This window comes from Pygocentrus nattereri, chromosome 27 (assembly GCF_015220715.1).
Source record: "Pygocentrus nattereri isolate fPygNat1 chromosome 27, fPygNat1.pri, whole genome shotgun sequence".
NCBI classification, from domain to species: Eukaryota; Metazoa; Chordata; class Actinopteri; order Characiformes; family Serrasalmidae; genus Pygocentrus; species Pygocentrus nattereri.
Window position 1 is genome coordinate 22325896 of NC_051237.1, and position 20838 is coordinate 22346733.

General features: G+C 41.9%; 1 protein-coding gene across 1 annotated transcript in view; it reads left to right on the forward strand.

Annotated features, from left to right (window-relative positions):
* Positions 1 to 16977, forward strand: part of pard6gb (par-6 family cell polarity regulator gamma b) — a 78628-nt gene extending 61651 nt beyond the window's left edge. The window contains exon 3 of the mRNA XM_017681702.2: positions 14696 to 16977. Within this exon, the coding sequence (XP_017537191.1) occupies positions 14696 to 15684 (989 nt within the window). The 3' untranslated portion in view covers positions 15685 to 16977. The remainder of the gene's footprint in view (positions 1 to 14695) is intronic.
* Positions 16978 to 20838: the final 3861 nt, after the last annotated feature.

Genomic DNA, 20838 nt, shown 5'->3' on the forward strand with positions numbered 1-20838 from the left:
GTGAAGCTAAGCATGTCTTCTGAGTTTTTATTGTTGCTAGTAGGCAAATAGAGTCCTTTAAAAAATAAAGAAAATAAATTAAAAACATGATTAAAACATGAAGCATTTAAAAGAGAAAATCATTCAATTTAAAAAATGTAATTAAAAATTTGAAATTTAAAGTTAAATTGGGATATCATCCTCTATCTATCTATCTATCTATCTATCTATCTATCTATCTATCTATCTATATATCTATCTATCTATCTATCTATCTATCTATCTATGTATGTACTAACCCTCCCACCCACCCATCCATCCATCTATCCATATCTACCTATCTACCCACCTGCCTATCTATCTATCTATATCTATCTATCTATCTATCTATCTATCTATCTATCTATCTATATCTATCTATCTATATATCTATCTATCTATCTATCTATCTATCTATCTATGTATGTACTAACCCTCCCACCCACCCATCCATCCATCTATCCATATCTACCTATCTACCCACCTGCCTATCTATCTATCTATCTATCTATATATATATATATATATGGGCAGTCTTTGGCTGGAGGTTAGGGAACCAGCCCTGTGACCGGAAGGTTGCCGGTTCCATCCTCTTGGCTGACAGTCCATGACTGAAGTGCCCTTGAGCAAGGCACCTAATCCCCTATTGCGCCGTGGACAGGGCTGCTCACTGCCCCCTAGCGTGTGTGTTCACTAGTGTGCATGTGTGCGGGTGTTTCACTGCACGAATGGGTTAAATGCGGAGGTCTAATTTCACAGTGTGTAAACACAGTGACAAATGGTTCAGAATTCAATTATATATATATATCCTTCATAAAACTAATGTAAAACAGTGTTTCAGGCATCAGGCAGTGTTTTCTGTGAGGGAGCTTTTAGAGGCATTAAGCTCTTCAGATGTCTGGTTCCTATCACCACCACTGTCAACAATTCTGACTCAACTGTTTTTTTAAATGGAGCGTTTTTCCTCAAAACACTCTGAATGACTGTTTCGACAGCTAGATGGACAACAAGACAGACAGACAGACAGACAGATCAGTTGATTGAGTGCTTTATTAATCCCTGAAGGGGTCTCCTATTGTAGCAGCACGGTACAGTAATCTTATTGTATCTTATTTCATCTGAATTACTCAGAAAAATGGAAAAATCAGTGGAATTCATGAGCATAATATGTTTTTCCTGAAAATGGTCTTTTTTAGGAAATACTCTTACCGATTAGGATGGATAAAGAAAGCGACTTTCAGTGGCTGCTGCTGTTCTCAGCTTTTGACCCGTCTGTTTCTAGATAAGTGTGACACGCAGTGTCAGACGCCACATAAGCACATAAGCTATTATATTACTGAACAGCTCCACGCAGTTAGAGGCAAGTGTGTGATGATGTCAGCATGCAGTTAGCACCATGCTATCTGGTGGATTATAAATGTCTGTTACTTGTTAGCCCCATTAGCCTCATAGCTTGAGTGCAGAACTGAAGAAGGCACCAGACGTGTCGAGGCTGATCAGCTACATATGAGCCAGACTGATTTTTGGCTGAACTGTTGCTTTAAGTCTGTAAAGGCTGCGCGTCTCTGCTGGACTCGTTTCCCTGCCCTTCAGTCTTTAGGCCTAGCGGGTTGTGAAGTTAGTCAGCCTGGTGGAAATGAGAAGATTCCCGCTCCAGAGTGCACTGGTGCCGCTGGGTTTGAATGCGTTCGTCTGCTCACCTCCACTTCACATCCAAAAAGAGTTTCACCTCCGATTCAGGCGGCTTGTGGGAACGAGATGGCACTGCAAGCTGAACCACAAAGCCGTGCTGCGCGCTGGGGGAAGGGAGGGTTTCTGTTGAAGTCCAGCAGTGAATAAGCTGACCACGAGGACAGTAATATGATGGGAAAAGCAGTGTCACTCTTCATCCGTGTACCAAAGCAATTCAGTTCAACTTGGCCATTATACCAGAGCAGCACAAAACGTTTTCTCACTGTTACGCTGCTCCAGTCTATGGAATAACAGGAATTCTGGTGGATAGGAATGTTCTGTCTCATCACTGTCCTGTATATAAAGTTATTATCGTAATTATGATGGCTTAATAAAGCTTCATGCAGAGCATTTGGTGCTTATGACCCTTCAGTGGTGATCAGGTATCATCAGCAGTAACAATGGTTTTTAATGGTATTTCTTGCTCTGAGAAATTCTGCTGATAGCGCAGATTCTAAACTGTCCATTCACGCCACGTTTACAAGATATTTTATTATGATTTGAATTTGATGAAAAGTTGTGTGTCCAGTCACAGAGCATTACAGCACCATGTAACTGATGCCTCCTCAGGCTTTCTATACGGCGCAGTTTTTATCCCTGTCCACTCCAAAGACCATCAAAATGGATATGTGCCGACCTCGGGCAGCACAGCGTGAATTGTGCTTATGATTGGAATTTTGCAGTTTTTATTTCCAGGCTAGTTATTTCATTATTAATCATAAGACGTTCACCAATTAATTGTTTAGTCACTATTATGGATTAATTTGTATCGATTAAATATTTTTCAGTATCTACTTTGAATTATTCAGTATCTACTATGAATTATCCACTATCTACTAAGGACTCGTTAATATAGATAGATAGAACTTTATTGATCCCAAAGGGAAATTGCAGTAGTGCGATAGTGTCTATTAAAATATTCAGTAATTACCATAAATTATTCAGTATCTAGTCTGAATTATTGAGTAGCTACTATGGATTATTCACAATCTACTATGGATTATTAAGTATCTACTCAGTAATTGCTTTAAAAGAATTACTATCTACTTAAATTATTCAGTATCTATTATGAATTATTCAGTAATTGCAATGAATTATTCAGTAATTATGTATTATTCAGTATGTACTATGGATTGTTCAGTATCTACTATGAATTATTTATTATCTACTATGGATTGTTCAGTATCTACTATGGATTGTTCAGTATCTACTATGGATTGTTTAGTATCTACTATGGATTGTTTAGTATCTACTATGAATTATTTAGTATCTACTATGGATTGTTTAGTATCTACTATGGATTATTTAGTATCTACTATGGATTGTTCAGTATCTACTATGAATTATTTAGTATCTACTATGGATTGTTCAGTATCTACTATGGATTGTTCAGTATCTACTATGAATTATTTATTATCTACTATGGATTGTTCAGTATCTACTATGGATTGTTCAGTATCTACTATGGATTGTTCAGTATCTACTATGGATTGTTTAGTATCTACTATGGATTGTTTAGTATCTACTATGAATTATTTAGTATCTACTATGGATTGTTTAGTATCTACTATGGATTATTTAGTATCTACTATGGATTGTTCAGTATCTACTATGAATTATTTAGTATCTACTATGGATTGTTCAGTATCTACTATGGATTGTTCAGTATCTACTATGGATTGTTCAGTATCTACTATGGATTGTTTAGTATCTACTATGGATTGTTCAGTATCTACTATGGATTGTTCAGTATCTACTATGGATTGTTTAGTATCTACTATGGATTGTTTAGTATCTACTATGAATTATTTAGTATCTACTATGGATTGTTTAGTATCTACTATGGATTATTTAGTATCTACTATGGATTGTTCAGTATCTACTATGAATTATTTAGTATCTACTATGGATTGTTCAGTATCTACTATGGATTGTTCAGTATCTACTATGGATTGTTCAGTATCTACTATGGATTGTTTAGTATCTACTATGGATTGTTTAGTATCTACTATGGATTATTTAGTATCTACTATGGATTGTTCAGTATCTACTATGAATTATTTAGTATCTACTATGGATTGTTTAGTATCTACTATGGATTGTTCAGTATCTACTATGGATTGTTCAGTATCTACTATGGATTGTTCAGTATCTACTATGGATTGTTCAGTATATACTATGGATTGTTCAGTATCTACTATGGATTGTTTAGTATCTACTATGGATTGTTCAGTATCTACTATGGATTGTTCAGTATCTACTATGGATTGTTCAGTATCTACTATGGATTGTTTAGTATCTACTATGGATTGTTTAGTATCTACTATGGATTGTTCAGTATCTACTATGGATTGTTCAGTATCTACTATGGATTGTTCAGTATCTACTATGGATTGTTTAGTATCTACTATGGATTGTTCAGTATCTACTATGGATTGTTTAGTATCTACTATGGATTATTTAGTATCTACTATGGATTGTTCAGTATCTACTATGAATTATTTAGTATCTACTATGGATTGTTTAGTATCTACTATGGATTGTTCAGTATCTACTATGGATTGTTCAGTATCTACTATGAATTATTTAGTATCTACTATGGATTGTTCAGTATCTACTATGGATTGTTCAGTATCTACTATGGATTGTTCAGTATCTACTATGGATTATTTAGTATCTACTATGGATTGTTCAGTATCTACTATGGATTGTTCAGTATCTACTATGGATTGTTTAGTATCTACTATGGATTGTTCAGTATCTACTATGGATTGTTCAGTATATACTATGGATTGTTTAGTATCTACTATGGATTGTTCAGTATCTACTATGGATTGTTTAGTATCTACTATGGATTGTTCAGTATGACTACATTCTACTATGGATTATTAAGTATCTACTCAGTAATTGCTTTAAAAGAATTACTATCTACTTAAATTATTCAGTATCTACTATGAATTATTCAGTAATTGCAATGAATTATTCAGTAATTATGTATTATTCAGTATGTACTATGGATTGTTCAGTATCTACTATGAATTATTTATTATCTACTATGGATTGTTCAGTATCTACTATGAATATGTAGTAACTAATATGAATTATGCAGTAACTACTTTGAAGCTTTAAGAGGTTTAAGGGATCTGGCCTAAACCTGTATTAGGTACAGTGGCTGACACTTGACCATATCAAGAGACGGTATTTGTGAAGTTTAGCTTTCTTGTGTCGACTCCTGAAGTCTTTGGTATGTTAGTCATGCTTGGTGATGTGTATTAAATCACCGTAAGTCTAGAGGAATGTAGTATCTCTGTTTTCTCCTGCCAAATCTGTGATATTGTTCAGTGAAGTTACATGAGGCCAGTCTAATGTTTTGATTGCGTGGTCTGTGGAAGAATAAGCTGAAAATATCTCTTTGAGCACAGACGTTTCACAGATATTTTGCTGCTGGACTGTTGCAGTCTGGCTCAAACCAAATGCTGGCACCTGCGTGGCTCTCACTGCTGGTGCCTCAGCGCTGTTCCTGTTCATTTACTGCAGCTCTTCCAGGCTGTATTCAGACTAACCACCGTGTAGGATCTGCACACCAGCTACACTAATTAGCTGTAATATTCCCCAGAGGACACTTTGGCCAGAGTGAGGTGGAAAGACAGCGAGATTTTGGCCTGGACTAATTGATGCTCTCTCTGCATTTGGGCTTTTCGTTGCTCAGCGAGGTAAACGCGGGGAAAATGGCAAAGTAAATTGCATTAGGAGGCTTAATAACAGGCTGTTAAGGCCTTTAGATTCTCTGCTTTTATTAGCCCCAGTCAAAATTGTGCGTAACTTGAAAGGGGCCCTTTTTTTACCATGGAAGTTAAGGAGTGGTGGGAGGGCCAGAACAAAAGCCAGTCTGAGCTCCCACCCTCCAGTTCCCACAGTGCAGTCCCATGAACACGGACTGAGGGAGCTACAGCAGCTGATTCTGCCTGAATCGGACGAGTCAGTCACGTTATGCTTGGAAGATTTAAGATTTCATGCATCAACATCTGTCTGTCTGTGTCTGTCTGTCTCTGTCTGTCTGTCTCTGTCTGTCTGTCTCCTTCTCTGTCTGTCTGTGTCTGTCTGTCTGTCTGTCTGTCTGTCTGTCTGTCTGTCTCCTTCTCTCTCTGTCTGTCTCTTTCTGTCTGTCTGTCTCTGTCTGTCTGTCTGTCTGTCTCCTTCTCTCTCTGTCTGTCTCTGTCTGTCTGTCTGTCTGTCTGTCTCCTTCTCTCTCTGTCTGTCTCTGTCTGTCTGTCTGTCTCCTTCTCTCTCTGTCTGTCTGTCTGTCTGTCTCCTTCTCTGTCTGTCTGTCTCTGTCTGTGTGTCTGTCTCTGTCTGTGTGTCTGTCTCTGTCTGTCTGTCTGTCTGTCTCTCTGTCTGTCTCTCTGTCTGTCTCTGTCTGTCTGTCTGTCTCTGTCTGTCTGTCTATCTATCTATCTATCTATCTGGATATATATAGGTATATAGATAGATAAGTTTAGTAGTCCAGAGGCCATGAGTTGATGCTGTAATTATCTTGAGAGAACAAGTTAATTATCTTGTGACAACTTTGTTTTCTTGAGATCGCAACATAACTAACTTGTTATTTCAAGATAACTTTGTCTCTGGACTTCTGGAGTTTCGTGTATGATTGTACATTGTTTGTGTGTTTGAGCAGCACCAATAGAAATTCCTCTCAGTCAAGTACCGACTGATGTGGCAAAGTATTGAAACTTTACAAACTTGGTGTCAAACACAGCAAATAAAGCACTACATTTGCAGAAAGTGCCACATTTTTCGTTTGTCATCTGTAAAGGAGGTTTAACCTGTTTTCACTTAGAACATCCGCAAAAACCGCAGGTGTTCAAACTTTTGCACGTACATGTATATCCAAGTTGCTGCTCTGTATTGTGCCTCTTTCAGAAAGCAGTCCAGTTTAAAACACGACATATAGCGCGTGCCGAGCCACGAATAGCCAGATACATGTCAATGTTTTGTTTTTGTGACATCACAAAAACAGTGAATTCAGAACGAGCTGTTTTTCTACATGTGTACTGAGGAATGAGCCGTGCATTTTGAAACTTTAATGAACTTTATGTACCACGTCAAACTCTTGTTTGTAGAAAAGTTGGGTTTTCTGTGATATATGAGCCCTTTAAGTATCACACTAGGGTCTTTGCCATGTTGTTCAGCTTCCCTCCACATTCCTGCACTAGTGCTCTGGTGCCGCTTTGAATATTTAAGCCGTCACGTTGGAATGTAGGGCCGCTGCTTTGTGCTCCCACCCCAGTAACCCGTGACCTTTGACCCCTGCCCCTCCACCAGTCGAGTCAGGTGACTGCGGTGGGTGCCTGGCACTGTGTGAAGAGGCCGGGCTCTTCGCCGAGCCTTTGAATCTCACATTGTGTGCGCTTTAACAGCGGCGTGCGACGCACGGTGGAGCTGTCTGAACGCGATGATTGATGCCGTCTGCAGTTTGTTTGCAGGATTCGGGCCGTCGGCTCTCTCTGCCTTCTCTCTCTGCCTCCACCTCTGCGCTGCCTCATGCCTGATGGTTTTATGCTTTTGTGAGGAAGCATCGGAACGCTGTCGTGTTGATGCTCTGGGGCCGTCCGTAATGAGTCTGTGCTTTCATGCATCATGATTGTGATATCACTTGCAGAGTATACTAATCAAATGTAATTATTTAGGCTTGGCGCTTCCTCGAAGCTTTGATTAGAGATAATAGGCCAGCTTGGAAAATGTTTTGGGGCATTTATGTTCGGCCTCCTCGTGCAGGGAAATATAAATGCTGGACGATGTGATGGTAATTCTTGTAATTGTGATCATTTCCATCACAATACAACACAGTATGCTTTTCTGAGCATGTTGCAGATATTAAGATTAAGTGGCCTTTATTAGTCGCACAACTGGGAAACTTCATCTCCACATCTGTGCAGTGAAACACCACATACACACTAGTGAAGACACACACTAGGGGGCAGTGAGCACACTTGCCCAGAGCAGTGGGCAGGCCTATCCATAGCGCCTGGGGAGCGGTTGGGGGTTAGGCGTCTTGCCCAAGGGCACTTCAGTCACGTGTTGTCGACTCAGCGACCTTCCGGTCACAGGGCTGGTTCCCCACGACTGCCCCAGTACTCAATCGTCAGCGTCTAGTTTCCTAAAAGCTTTGTAGTATTAAGATCGTGGTCTTAACTGATAGTGAGAGGTGTTTGTGATTCTCACGCTGCCATTTAACAGTGATGCTTGTGCCAAGATGTTTTGGGGAATCCCAGTTACATCATAAAAAATAATAAAATTGTGACGTATTTCGTATCGTGAAAACTCCTTGCAGTATCGTGTATCATGTATTGTTTTTTGCAATATCGCCCACACCTGAGTGTAAGTGACCGTGTTTTGCCTAGGGGTGAGCAATATGACAATATTTTTATTGTTATCGTGCTCATTTACATCACTAAGCTGTTCTCAGAACATCATAAATATTGTTAGTATTTAAAGGACACTAAGCATCTGCATACCTAATGCCTGTTTAATTGGATTTGGCTTTTTTTAGCATGATTTAAAAAATGCCAGCTGCTCTTTATGGTGTATTAAAACTTTATGATAAATGGAATAATGGAGTAAGCCAAAATTTCCATGAATAATTTGATATGTGATAACTGTTCTTTAGGAAATGATTTAAATGATGTACCGCACTGAAACCTTCACATCAAGTCCAATGTCTTATTTTTTATTGTTTTTTCATTTTAACTCTGAGAACGTGTGAGAACCGTATTTAAAAACTTCAAAACAAGCCGTTTTTGCAGCTTAGCTTACATATATGGACTGGGTAGTGACTAATTTAACCATTTTTAGATACGAATTCAAACTTTTATTTCAGAAAAAGGAAAAAGTTAAAGGAAATTCAACAATTAAAAAAAAAATTGACAAGTGCCGATAATTTTGTCCCAGTTTTTAAATTCATCAAAATGTCTTGGTGTCCCAGCCCTCATTTCTACACGTGAAAAAAGTCCCAAAAGCATTTTGGCCAGGAATGAGTGCAAACTTTACTTTATTGAATATTGATTCTCACATTCCAAAATGTATGAACTTCAATCACTGCCTTCTACCTGATGCACCTACCAGCAGTCATAGATCAAACTACATGGATTCAGACTTACTGGAGGTAAATACGAGCCCCATGTCTGTGTGACTCCAGGCCTAAATCCTGTATCCCGAACGGAAGGTGAAGCAAGCCGGGTTTGGTTTGTGGCAGGTACAGTGGAAAAGTGTGCGGGTCAGCTCCGGCTCTAGATACATTATTTAACTGAACTTGGTTCCTGACACTGTATAACACACTGTTATCTAAAAACATGGACAAAGATACGTCACATAGCTTATTACTAGCAGCAGCCGTCTTAATAACAGAACATTTATTGAGCATTTCACTTTCACCAAACCACGCCACACACATGCATTCAGCATCAGTCCCTCAGCCGTACTGAAGTTTTCTGAACCTGTGGCGTAGCCTGACACGTGAGGTGCACCAGGTTTGTCTGAGATGAGGTGAGGGCGGAGGCTCGGCGAGTGCGGCGCGGCCCTAATGAGGGGCAGAGAGAGAAAAACTCCAATGTGTTTCCTATCAGGAGACTTGCACTTGCGGCTGAAATTCCAGCGCATAATAAAAGTCTGTCTGGACTCAATCAAAATAAGCATGCTGCCACAGCCCCAGACTAAGAATAACTGCAGCGCAGCACTTTGATGAAATTCAGAGGCTGCATACAAGCATTGTTAAAATATATTTCCAGGAGTATTTGAACAGGAGGGTGGCTGGTGTCCAAAACTGCTTTTCTCTGAAAGCAAATGCTGGGCACTGCTTTTAACTGGCGTGGCAAATGGAGCAGCAGAGCAGTCTGGGGCCAGCTGGGGTTTGGGGTGGGGTGTACCTTGAAAAACTGTAATTGAAAGCAAGTTAGAATAGCTGCTGCTGCCGCAGCCGCGCAGGGCTGTGGTGATAAAAATGTAGTGTTCGCATGATATTGCAGTTTGCGTGAATACAGTTAATGATCTCATGCTTTCTGGATGCTGCTACTCCATGTCGTACACACCTGATATGGCTTATTTTGGGCTGGTTTGTTCTGCTCATCTTAAAGGGCCGAGAAGATGGGAAACCAAGTTTTCCTTACTTTGTTTGTTTGTTTGATTTTAGCATTTTTAACATTTTTAAACATTCAATTTCAAAATGCACTAATCACAGTCCACAAAGTTTATATATGAGGACTAACAAAATTGATGTCACAAAAAGCACCTTAAAACATGCACAAGCGGGTCTGACTCAGCAGGTCAAAGAGCCACTTGATGGGGGAAAAAGAGTCTCAAGCTTCCAACCACCGACTGTAACACCCTCCCAGATAACAAGGCAGGGAAACTGACCCCAGGTGCAACAAGATGCCAATCTCACCTGATAGTCATAGCTATCAAGATACCCCAGTTAGACCCTAAACCTGAAGTCCTGCTTCTGCTTGGAAAAGACATTATCCATGTTCTGGAGCAGCATGATCGGCCTCCACATGCTGCTTTTGCACCGAGGATAGGACTGGGTTGGGTGGTAGTAGGAGATATCATAGGCCGTCAGCAGGTAACGTCTTGTGGGTGACCCAGCCTTACGCACCCCTGTCCTAACAGCTTCCACATAAATGAGACATTTGCTCAACACCATCAACCAAAAAGTGTCACTTCTGTCTCGACTACCTAACAATCGTAAACAGGCCGTCTAGCTACCGTCTAGCTTGTGAGACACAGTATCGGAATAAAGGTCCGAGTACTCGGTGGGTGCAACTACTAATCCCTCTTCCATTACAGCTGTCATTCAATGCCTGCTTTCTTTCTGGTCTGATTGGTGAGCACAGGGAAAAAATAGGTCATGACGTTGCCTGTTTGACCACTACGAACTTTTCTCTGAGCACTTGGAGCTCCACACAAAAGACAGCTGCCCCAAAATGGAAAAACGGGGCAAAATGCATCAAACGCAATAGAAAAAAAAGACCTCAGTCCTCAAAAATGCAAACAAGGAGATGTGAACAACCGCCACCCCCCCCAAACCAGGTAGAACCTGCATATCCAGAAGGGAAACCTAATATTTATTTAGTTTGTATGTTCTTATTTTAAGCAAGCATCTTAGAACAGACTTAAGCAGCCAGCAAATGACATCAATTGCAGCTAACACTGCAGATCTTTTCTCCATCTATGGGTGCAGTCGTGGGCTGGAGGGGGCAGTCGTGGGCTAGAGGTTAGGGATCTGGCCCTGTGACCGGAAGGTCGCCGGTTCAATGCCCAGTGCTGACAGTCCTTGAGCAAGACACCTAATCCCCAATTGCTGCCTGGGCACCGTGGATAGGGCTGCCCACCGCTCCGGGCAAGTGTGCTCACTGCCCCCTAGTGTGTGTGTGTACTCACTAGTGTGTATGTGGTATTTCACTTCACGGATGGGTTAAATGTGGAGGTGGAATTTAATCCCGTTTGTGGGATTAAAAAGGTATCACTTATAGTACCACTAAAGGCTGGAACTTACATCACTATATATCGCAATAAATCACATCACACTGTGGATATCATCAGTATTACTAGCACACTGACCAACTGCAGATGTCCTGACAGAGAGGGCATAATTAATCCTGGTTATTTGGATTGAGTGTGGTGTGTGAAACGTGGACTAAAATGATTTGTTCTCACAGCTTTTGACAGAATTTTTAAAGTGCGACACCATTTGTACTTTTTTTGTTCTACAAATTTCCTGAAGTGTTGTGGTTTTGCTTTGTTGCTATATAAACCTAAAGTTCAGTACTATAAAGTCACATCAACACCACTATATAGGTCCAGGTGGTAACTCAGCACTATGCAGCAGTATTCCACAGACTCTATGAAGTCTCATTACTCTGCTGTGCGGTCCTAGTGAAACTCCATCATTAGCAGAAAGCCGTCCGTCAGCAGGCTGTTTTAGAGCAATAAACTGTTTATCCGTTACTGCATTCCCCTTCCCCACATCACACACAGGAGGTTCTCCGCTGTTGGCAGAAAGGATGTGACTGGAGATTAGCGCTGATATTTAACACACACAAACATTTTGGGTTTATTGCAGGTCAGGATCGGGTGTTCGGCAAAGTGTCACAGCACCAGGATCAGATGTCTTTATTAGAGGCTGCATGTCTGACCTTGTTCTTGTGTTTTATTATTTATTTATTTATTCATTTATTTATAGGTCCGATGTTTCTCAGTGGATGTTGCTCATTTTTCTATTATTAAATTCAATCACACAAAAAAAAAAAAAAACGGAAATACTTACCATGGGTATAGAAACTCCGAGAAAGCTGCTTTATGGGAAGTTATTTGGCTTCATTTACTAAACATAAAGTGCGAAACCTGAGTGTGAGCTCTGTCCCGCATGTTGAGAAATGTCACTAAAGGCCTTTTCTCTCTCAGAGCAACGCAGAGACACTTGTTCATGTGTTTGTTACAGCAGAGTTGATCACTGTAATGGTCTTCCTACTGGGCTTCCTAAGAAAACAGTACATCCTTTACAACCCGTACAAAACGCAGCAGCATCCTAACATTTACATTTACATTTATGGCATTTGGCTGACGCTCTTATCCAGAGCGACTTACAATTTGATCATTTTACAAAGGTAGGCCAAGGTGGTGTTAGGAGTCTTGCCCAAGGATTCTTATTGTGATAGTGTAGGGTGCTTGCCCTGGTGGGGGATTGAACCCCAGTCTACAGTGTGAAAGGTCAAAGGTGTTAACCACTACACTAACCAACCAAAACAACCCAGAGAGATCAGATCTGTCCTGCTTTAAAAGCGCTGCACTGGCTGCCTGGATCACTCAGGATAGATTTTAAAGCTCTGCTATTAGTTTTTAAATCACCTTAAAGGTCCATTTACATCACAGTGTCTCTGTTTATGATCTTAGATCTGCAGATACTGACCTTCTGAACACCGTCTGAAAACTACAGAAAACACAGAGAGACTCATTCAGTTATTCTGCTTAAACTGCGGAGCTCATCTGAAAACAACTAACTTAGCATTTAATTAAAACTCTACGACTCATGGTATTTATCTTATAATGTGATCTGTGTCCACTCCTGACATTGTTGGTCATTTATGTACCACAAGTGGGTTATTTTTACACGACCATTTCCAACCTCTCTGCAGCCCCTAGAATTAAAGAGGCTGTTTGTGTTACTGTATGTTTAAGACCGATGTATGTAAATGACGACTGTTCTGATTGGCTGCCCTCATTCATAAAAGCACTGCAGGCTGAAACACTCCTTATAATATCAGTGTGAATAGGCAGATATTTCAATATGTTTTTGTGACATCATTTGCAGCTTTCTTCCCATATATAGACTGTGTGGAATGGGGAGTAGACCGCATGTGTTGAAACTTTAACAGTGTTTCAATTCTTTAATTTCATAAAAGTGAATGAAAAAAATTCGTTTTGCATGATTTGGGTCTTTTAAACAGGTAAATCATCGCTGTCGGGAACAAAACTTAGTGTCTCTAAAACAGGTTATTTTATAGGAAACGGAAGAAACATGTTCAACTTTTAATGTAAGTTAATATAATAACATTTCAGTCATCTTGGGTCATTTCCTTTGGCCCAGTCATCATGAGATTTTGACACAAAGGTCAAGCATCTTTAATAAAAGTAGATAGACACAAGGTTTAATACAAGAAAATAGACGCTAAGTTTTGTGCCATCAGTGACAAAATGTCCTCAGGGTTTGTTATGAATTTGACTCCTTTAGAAGTCATTTGAATTCTCAGCCCTGGTCTAGCAGTGAACAGGTATTGTGCAGAGTAAGGCAGGCCTGCAGCGTCCATCTGAAAAATAATTAAGTTAAGTGATGCTTTATTAATCCCACAAACGGAGAAATTCCACCTCCGCATTTAACCCATCCGTGAAGTGAAACACCACATACACACTAGTGAGTACACACACACACACTAGGGGGCAGTAAGCACACTTGCCTGGAGCGGTGGGCAGCCCTATCCATGGCGCCCGGGGAGCAATTGGGGGTTAGGTGTCTTGCTTTAAGGACACCTCAGTCATGGACTGTTGGCCCTGGGGATCGAACCGGCAACCTTCTGGTCACGAGGCTGGTTCCCTAACCTCCAGCCCACGACTGCCCCAAAGGTGAAATAACAGCAGCACAGTGCTGCAGGCTTTACCACTAAAGCCTAAACAAATATAACATGGGCCCAGAAACCTAACTCAACTCCCAGATCTTCTAGTGGAATTGCAGGTGAAATTCCAGCAACATTCAGAAAAAAGATTATTTCTACAATGAAAAAGGGTCTGTAATGCATGACTGTTCATTTTCAATGGAGCTGGCACTGCATTGCACATTTTGTATACAAAATAATATATTATGGATGCACAGTAATATTGGAATCATAGCAGTATTGGCAGATAACTTCTTTTAAAAATGATTGTAATTGGACAGGTGCTCAGAGTTGACCACCATTTCAGACCGATATTTGGTGTATTCACTGTACTTTTTCAGGCTAACTGGGTCAGTCTGGGTCATAACGTTGAGCAGTAATCTCAGCTAAGCTTGTGTTTGTATTGTAGCTCTTGTAAGCTACTGTTTTGAAATGCCACAGAGCTGCGTTACGTCACATCATCACACCTCCAGTGTCTGAATGGAGATGCATTTTCATGCATCACTGAATGTCAATTTTGTCTCAAATTCTTCTCTTCTCTCTCCTTTCTTCTCCATCTTTTACAGCCTTTGTCTTGATGTAGATTTGTGCTTCTAATCACACATGTATTGTATTTATGAGAAAAGATGAAGGCGTCTGTGATTCATAAATAAGCCCATAGTCCCATCTGCCTTGAATCACCTTCATATGGGAACAGTGCGAACAGCCTGTGGCCTCATGTTGTGTCTTTATTCTCTCTCTTGCAGAGGAGGTCGACTACAGCAACTTCGGGATCAACACACTGACCCGTAAGAAGAAGGCTGTCGTCACACTTCGCAACGACCTGAACAGGAAGCGGCCGCAGATCCGCATCGGCATGCCTCAGGACTTCCGGCCCGTGTCCTCCATCATCGATGTTGACATCCTGCCAGAGTCGCACCGCAGAGTCCGGCTGTACCGTTACGGCTCAGACAAGCCCCTGGGCTTCTACATCCGCGACGGCACCAGCGTCCGCGTCACTCCGCATGGCCTGGAGAAAGTTCCAGGCATTTTCATCTCCCGCATGGTGCCCGGAGGCCTGGCGGAAAGCACTGGCCTACTGGCGGTTAATGACGAGGTGCTGGAAGTCAACGGCATCGAAGTTTCGGGCAAAACCCTGGACCAAGTGACGGACATGATGATCGCAAACAGCCACAACTTGATCGTGACTGTGAAGCCAGTGAACCAGCGCAACAACGTGGTGCGCAGCAGCCGGATTTCCGGAAGTTCAGGCCAGTCCTCCGACAGCAGCGGCTCAGGAAGCTTCCCAGCCATCACACATTCTCCATCTACGGCCACTGTTGCCCACAGTTACGGCCATGACGATCTGGACAGCGACGAAGAGTCAGACATCGTCATAGAAAGCAGCGTAAGCCGCCCGTCTCGCCGTTCCAACGTCTCCCAAAATCAGCAGACATCCTCCGCCGCCCCGTCTCCTCCCAGCCCCCCAACCAGACCCCAAACCAGACCCCCTTCGGTCATATCCACGGCCTCATTCCACTCGCAGCCCAGCCTGAACGGCACGGGCCACAGCAGCCTGAGCTACAGGCTCCAGAGGGACCTGAACCTCCAGCAGCCTCACTACCACAGCGCCAGCACCAGAGAGAGCAACGGCAGCCTGCACAAAATCCTCAGCAGCCTGAGAACGGACCCACGAAACAGCCTGGCTCTACCCCCTGGAGGAGTGGAGGAGGACGGCATGGTCATCACCTTATAATACAGTCCACACTCTGAAGACTCGCTCTTAAAGTGATGGCTTGAGTAAAATCACGTTTACAGTTTGTCCTCGGGTTCCCACTGTAGTCGATCAGCGAAGACATGCTTGGTGTCTGAATTTGCTTCTTTAATTTTGCACCGGAGCTACGAGGCCCATGTAGCTAACAAGTAATGGAAGCTTATATCATGCAGATTGCGTGCCTAGATCATCCCAAACTTGTCTCAGACGGTCTTAAGCAAGTCGATTAGCGATTACTTACGTACTGTTGTGTATAGACATAGACAAGGGTGCACTGCATGTCTGAAAAGAACGGTAATCCTGTGTTTACATGTTGACATTAAAAAACCAGCAATATCCAATCAACATCCACCACGGTCTACAGCAAACGCTGGGAAAACAGGACTGTTGATGGACCATTGCCGTCACCGTAGGGGAATTTTCCATCACTGCTCCGTTGAAAACAACGAAATATCCAAGTTGTCTGTCTGCTTTCATAATGTAAACACAGCATAACAGCCATCGTGAAGCCTGAATTCTCATGCTTTTATACTAGTAATGAACTTCAGACACCAAACACGTCTTCTCTGATCGTCTGTATTTGGGCCAAGTGGAGAAATTCTATAGACAAGATTTGGATCAAACTCTCACTTTAAGTCTCTCTCTTATATAAACACAAACACATTCGGGTCATGTGATCTGACCACCCAGAGACTTCGCTTCACAGCCTGGGACGACAGACTCAACGTTGAACCTCACTGCTTTCTTAAAAAGGTTTTTGTACAAAGACTAATTTAACACATTCGCGTCTTTTACTCGTTCTTAAAAGGATGTTTGCTTTAAGTATGCGGCCATGTCTTCTTATCTGTCTTATCAGTCTTATCTGTTGGGGATGCATGGGGAGTAGCGTGGTACATGTTTCTTTTTGTTTTGTTTTGTTTTTTTTTCCATTAGGCAGAGCCACTAATTTAACATGAATGTGTTTTTTTTTGTTTTGTTTTTTTTTTTTTTTTTGTGACATTTCCCATTTAAGGATCACTTTTAATCATGTTTTCTGAACGTCTCCTTGGACCAGCAATGCGGTTTAGGCCTGTGTTGCCTCTTTGTGTGTGTATGTGTGTGTATGTGTGTGTGTGTGTGTGTGTGTGTGTGTGTGTGTGTGCGTGTGTGTTTATTTTTTTTTTCTATTCATCCGAGTTACAGTAGATAACTGAAACACATCTGCCACTATCATGAGTCATAGTGATCACTGGAATTCCTGGGGAAATGAAATAAAAAGGCTGATGTATCCTGTAAGCTTTTTGTGTGTATACTCGGACTTGGTCTTCACCAAGAGGTCAACCTAGATACATTGGAAGTGGCAGAGATGTCTGCTGGATGTGTTTCTAGGATGTTTATCTCATTCCAGCACCGATTCCTTTTATTCGCGTTTTGAGTATTATAGGCTACATAGGAGAATACACTGTAATTCCGTGGATCGAGGAATTATCCTTTTTTTTTTTTTTTTTTTTTTTTTAAAGATTTATCTTTTTTTCCATTGATGTGGTCTTAATAACGTTTTCCGCTCTCTCTTGCTTTGAGGCCTATATCAGGTACCTTCATTCTACAGTGGAACACTTAGCTTGAAGCTTTCCGACTACGCCAAACCAATGGCTTTGTCTTCTGTCCTCACCACACATTCTGTCAGTTAACTGCTAATGACCTTATAACTCTGGCCCAAACCCAAATCCTCCCAGCCGTGCACAGGCTCAGTCCCCAAGACGCGTAGCTTTCGGCTTTGAGCAGCCGGCTCGCTAACTCCAAAGCTAAATTAGCTTCGGCATGCAGGTGCTGACACTCTTTAAGGTCATTCACGCTGACCTTAGCATTTAAAGGGGGATTGTACTGATGCATACGTAAATTAGGATGGCGACAAAGTCCTTCAGAGTGGTTTGATGTGAAATGCTCTGTTCTAGAGAACCTTGCCACTTTAAAGTACTCAGCAATGGAGGTGATAGGAGCCAAAATGCCTCTGTGAGCTGTGCCAAGCTATGCCAATACCTGAAAAATGAGGTTTTGTTCCGACAGCAGCGATGTAATAGTTACGAATATGCCGCCTGATGCCTGGCACATTGTTTTAAGCTCATTTTTAGTGGCCTAAAACAAGATGTTATAAGACAAAATAGTCCCTCAAGGAAATATCATTTTTTCAGATTTAACACTATTTTACCCTCATCAACACAAAGTGTGGGTTCACTGGTGGTTTTGCTAGTAAATAAAACGGCTCTGTGTTGCAGACGTGGTGACCCCTGGTTCCTATCACCACCACTCTAAAGACACCTGAGTCTAAGTTTCTCGACAGTGTCTCACATCCAATCGTGAATGACTTTGTTTATATCTACACGAGCTAATTCTGAAGGAAGAAAGGATAAACAAGGTGGACTTCCCCTTTAATTGCCACTTTCATCACTGGGTTGTCTTCTTAGAATTGGGAACAAGTTGTGTTGGAAAGCACAAATCAGTGTTGGGTTAACTAGTTAACCGCATGTCTGCTGAACAGTCTGTTCTGCTTTGTGATCTTCACAGCCTTGCGGCGGTGTGTTCACTGTGGGTCCTCCTTTCGTTAAGTCTTTTTAGTTGATGACATTTACACAGTGTAGTCTACCTGCATGTTATTTTTGTCCGACCTCAAATCTCATGTGCCTTATTGTCCACCCTTCCGGCACAACTCGCCCCACGTATCGGGCCACTAGCTCAGCGCCTGCGTCACCTATGTTCAGGCCTCTGGATGGACAGCATAAATCCGAGTTTTGTCTCTGATCAAAGTACATTGATGCCTCACGGTCGGCACAAGTATTGATTCCTGTCTCAGAGTCTCCATCTGCTGGTCGATTTTTGGAACTATCAGTTTATTGGGATCCGCCTCAGAACCAAGCAAAGGGATATTTATTGTACAAAATGTCTAAATTGGTTTTTATTGTCTTGGTTTTCATTTCTTTGTTCACCTTCTGTGTACACCGATTTTAAATTTTGAATAAATAATGAGATTTTAAGATAATATGAATTGAATTCTTTGTTATTCCACTCTAGAACGCTTCCTAAGGTTTGTAACGTGCATGACGTTTGATAGACCAGTGTTTCTCAACCCTGGTCCTGGGGGCCCACTGTCCTGCAGATTTTAGCGTCTCCTTGCCTCCATACGCTCCTTAAGTAAGATTAAGTGACCCTTATTAGTCCCACAACGGGGACATTTCACCTCCACATGTAACCCATCCATGCAGTGAAACCCCACATACACCCTAGAGACCACACACACACTAGGGGGCAGTGAGCACAGTGGTGGGCAGCCGTATCCACATTAGCCATGAGCAGAGAGGGGGGGTTTAGGATCGTACCATCAACCTTCCGGTCACAGGGTTGGTTCACTAACCTCCAGCCCATGACTGCCCCCCAGGGCTTGTTAATGAGCTGATTATTTGGATCAGGGGTGTTGAAAACAGGCAGACACTAAAATGGGCTGAGAGACACTGTGGTAGACTACGTAATGTTGACTGGACGCACAAGATTCAGACACTCGGCGTCCTGAGGGCGCGACGGTGGAACGCAATGGAGTAATTTAACTGTGCATCGTGGAGACGTTATAACGGATCATCAAATATTAAACCATGAGCCCAGTATTAACAACAGAGTCTATCATCAGACTCCTTGTGCATTAGGACATATTTTGTATGTAAATATTGTCTAAAATTAATGTGGCACAGAATTTAGATTGGAACTCTTTTTGATTTAAGGTGGACCAGAATTTAAGGTGGCAATAAATGTCGAATCTTCTTATTTTATTTTTATTTCAGCTTTAGCTCTCTGCATAGCGTACTATAAAGTAGAGGTGGGCGATATGGCAAAATGTAACACCACGATACATCAGGACATTTTTTTTGTGTTGCACATTGTTTGATGATATTTATTTTTGCTGACCTCCGTTGAGTTAAAACAGACAGAGTAAGCCCACATTCTAAAAATACCATATCAAAGGCAAAGGATATCAATCAAATTACGATTCAACGCTTCACACACTGTGCTGCACTAAATCCAGTCAGGTTTGCAGCTGGACAGTGATTTTTAAATACTGGCCATGTCCACAGTTGTGATTGGTCAGTCTCGGTCTGCCACTGGCAGGAGCCCTGTCACCCATCCTATGGTCAGTTTAAAACTAAAACAATTTATTTAGGATTATTTTTTAGTAAGTATTTAACGCTGAGATTTTTAATAAGGCCCTTTCAGTGGCTCAGTTTGACACCACTGCTCTAAGCCTGGCTCTCGCATCACTTGTGACAGTGCAAGTATTAAAAAAGAGAGGGAAAAAAACAGTGAATGAAAGAAGACAAAGGGAATTAAGTGCAAGAAAAAGATTTGTTACTCCTCCTTTTTCCCTCCCTTTCTTGAGCCTTTGGCTAGCCGCCGAGACGGAGTGTGTGGAGACAGTAAAACTTGAGAATATAATTTCAATGGATTTCAAAGGTACAATTATGGTCCCTGACTAAAGGTCCTGAGACGTCCCCTTGAGGGTCCCACCCTAGTGACAGGAGGGGCACTGCCCCAGTGACAGTTTAGTGCCTTTATTTCTGAGAGTGAAGGACTTCTGAAGGCAATAACTCCACTGATGATGTGGGGTCCATCAGAGTTGCAACTAAAGTCTGCAGGAAGGTACGTGGATGTCCAGGAAGAGGGTTGGTGACCACTGCTTCAGATTACACAGAACCATTTAGAACCATTTTGCCAACTGTGGTGTTAGACCTCTGCATTTAACCCATCAATGCACTGAAAACCCACACTAGTGAACACACACACTAGGGGGCACACTTTGACCGAAGTGGTTGGCAGCCGGGGAGCAACACGGGGCTGGCTCCCTAACCTCCAGCCCACGACTGCCCTGACTACACGTTCTAGCCTTAATGAAAAAAGACAATCAGAACCATTAATGGGACCTGTCTGAATAGTTATGATTAGAGGCCACTAGTTTCCTGTAGAATACATTTGGATCCCATTAGGGAACCATCGGATGCATGCGGAGTCAGTCACTGGTCACCTATTAGACCATTAGGATCTGAAGAGTCCAAACACCGTCCCAAACCCCGTCCCAAACCAGGGAGCTGGCCATACTTCTGGAGAATTGAAGCT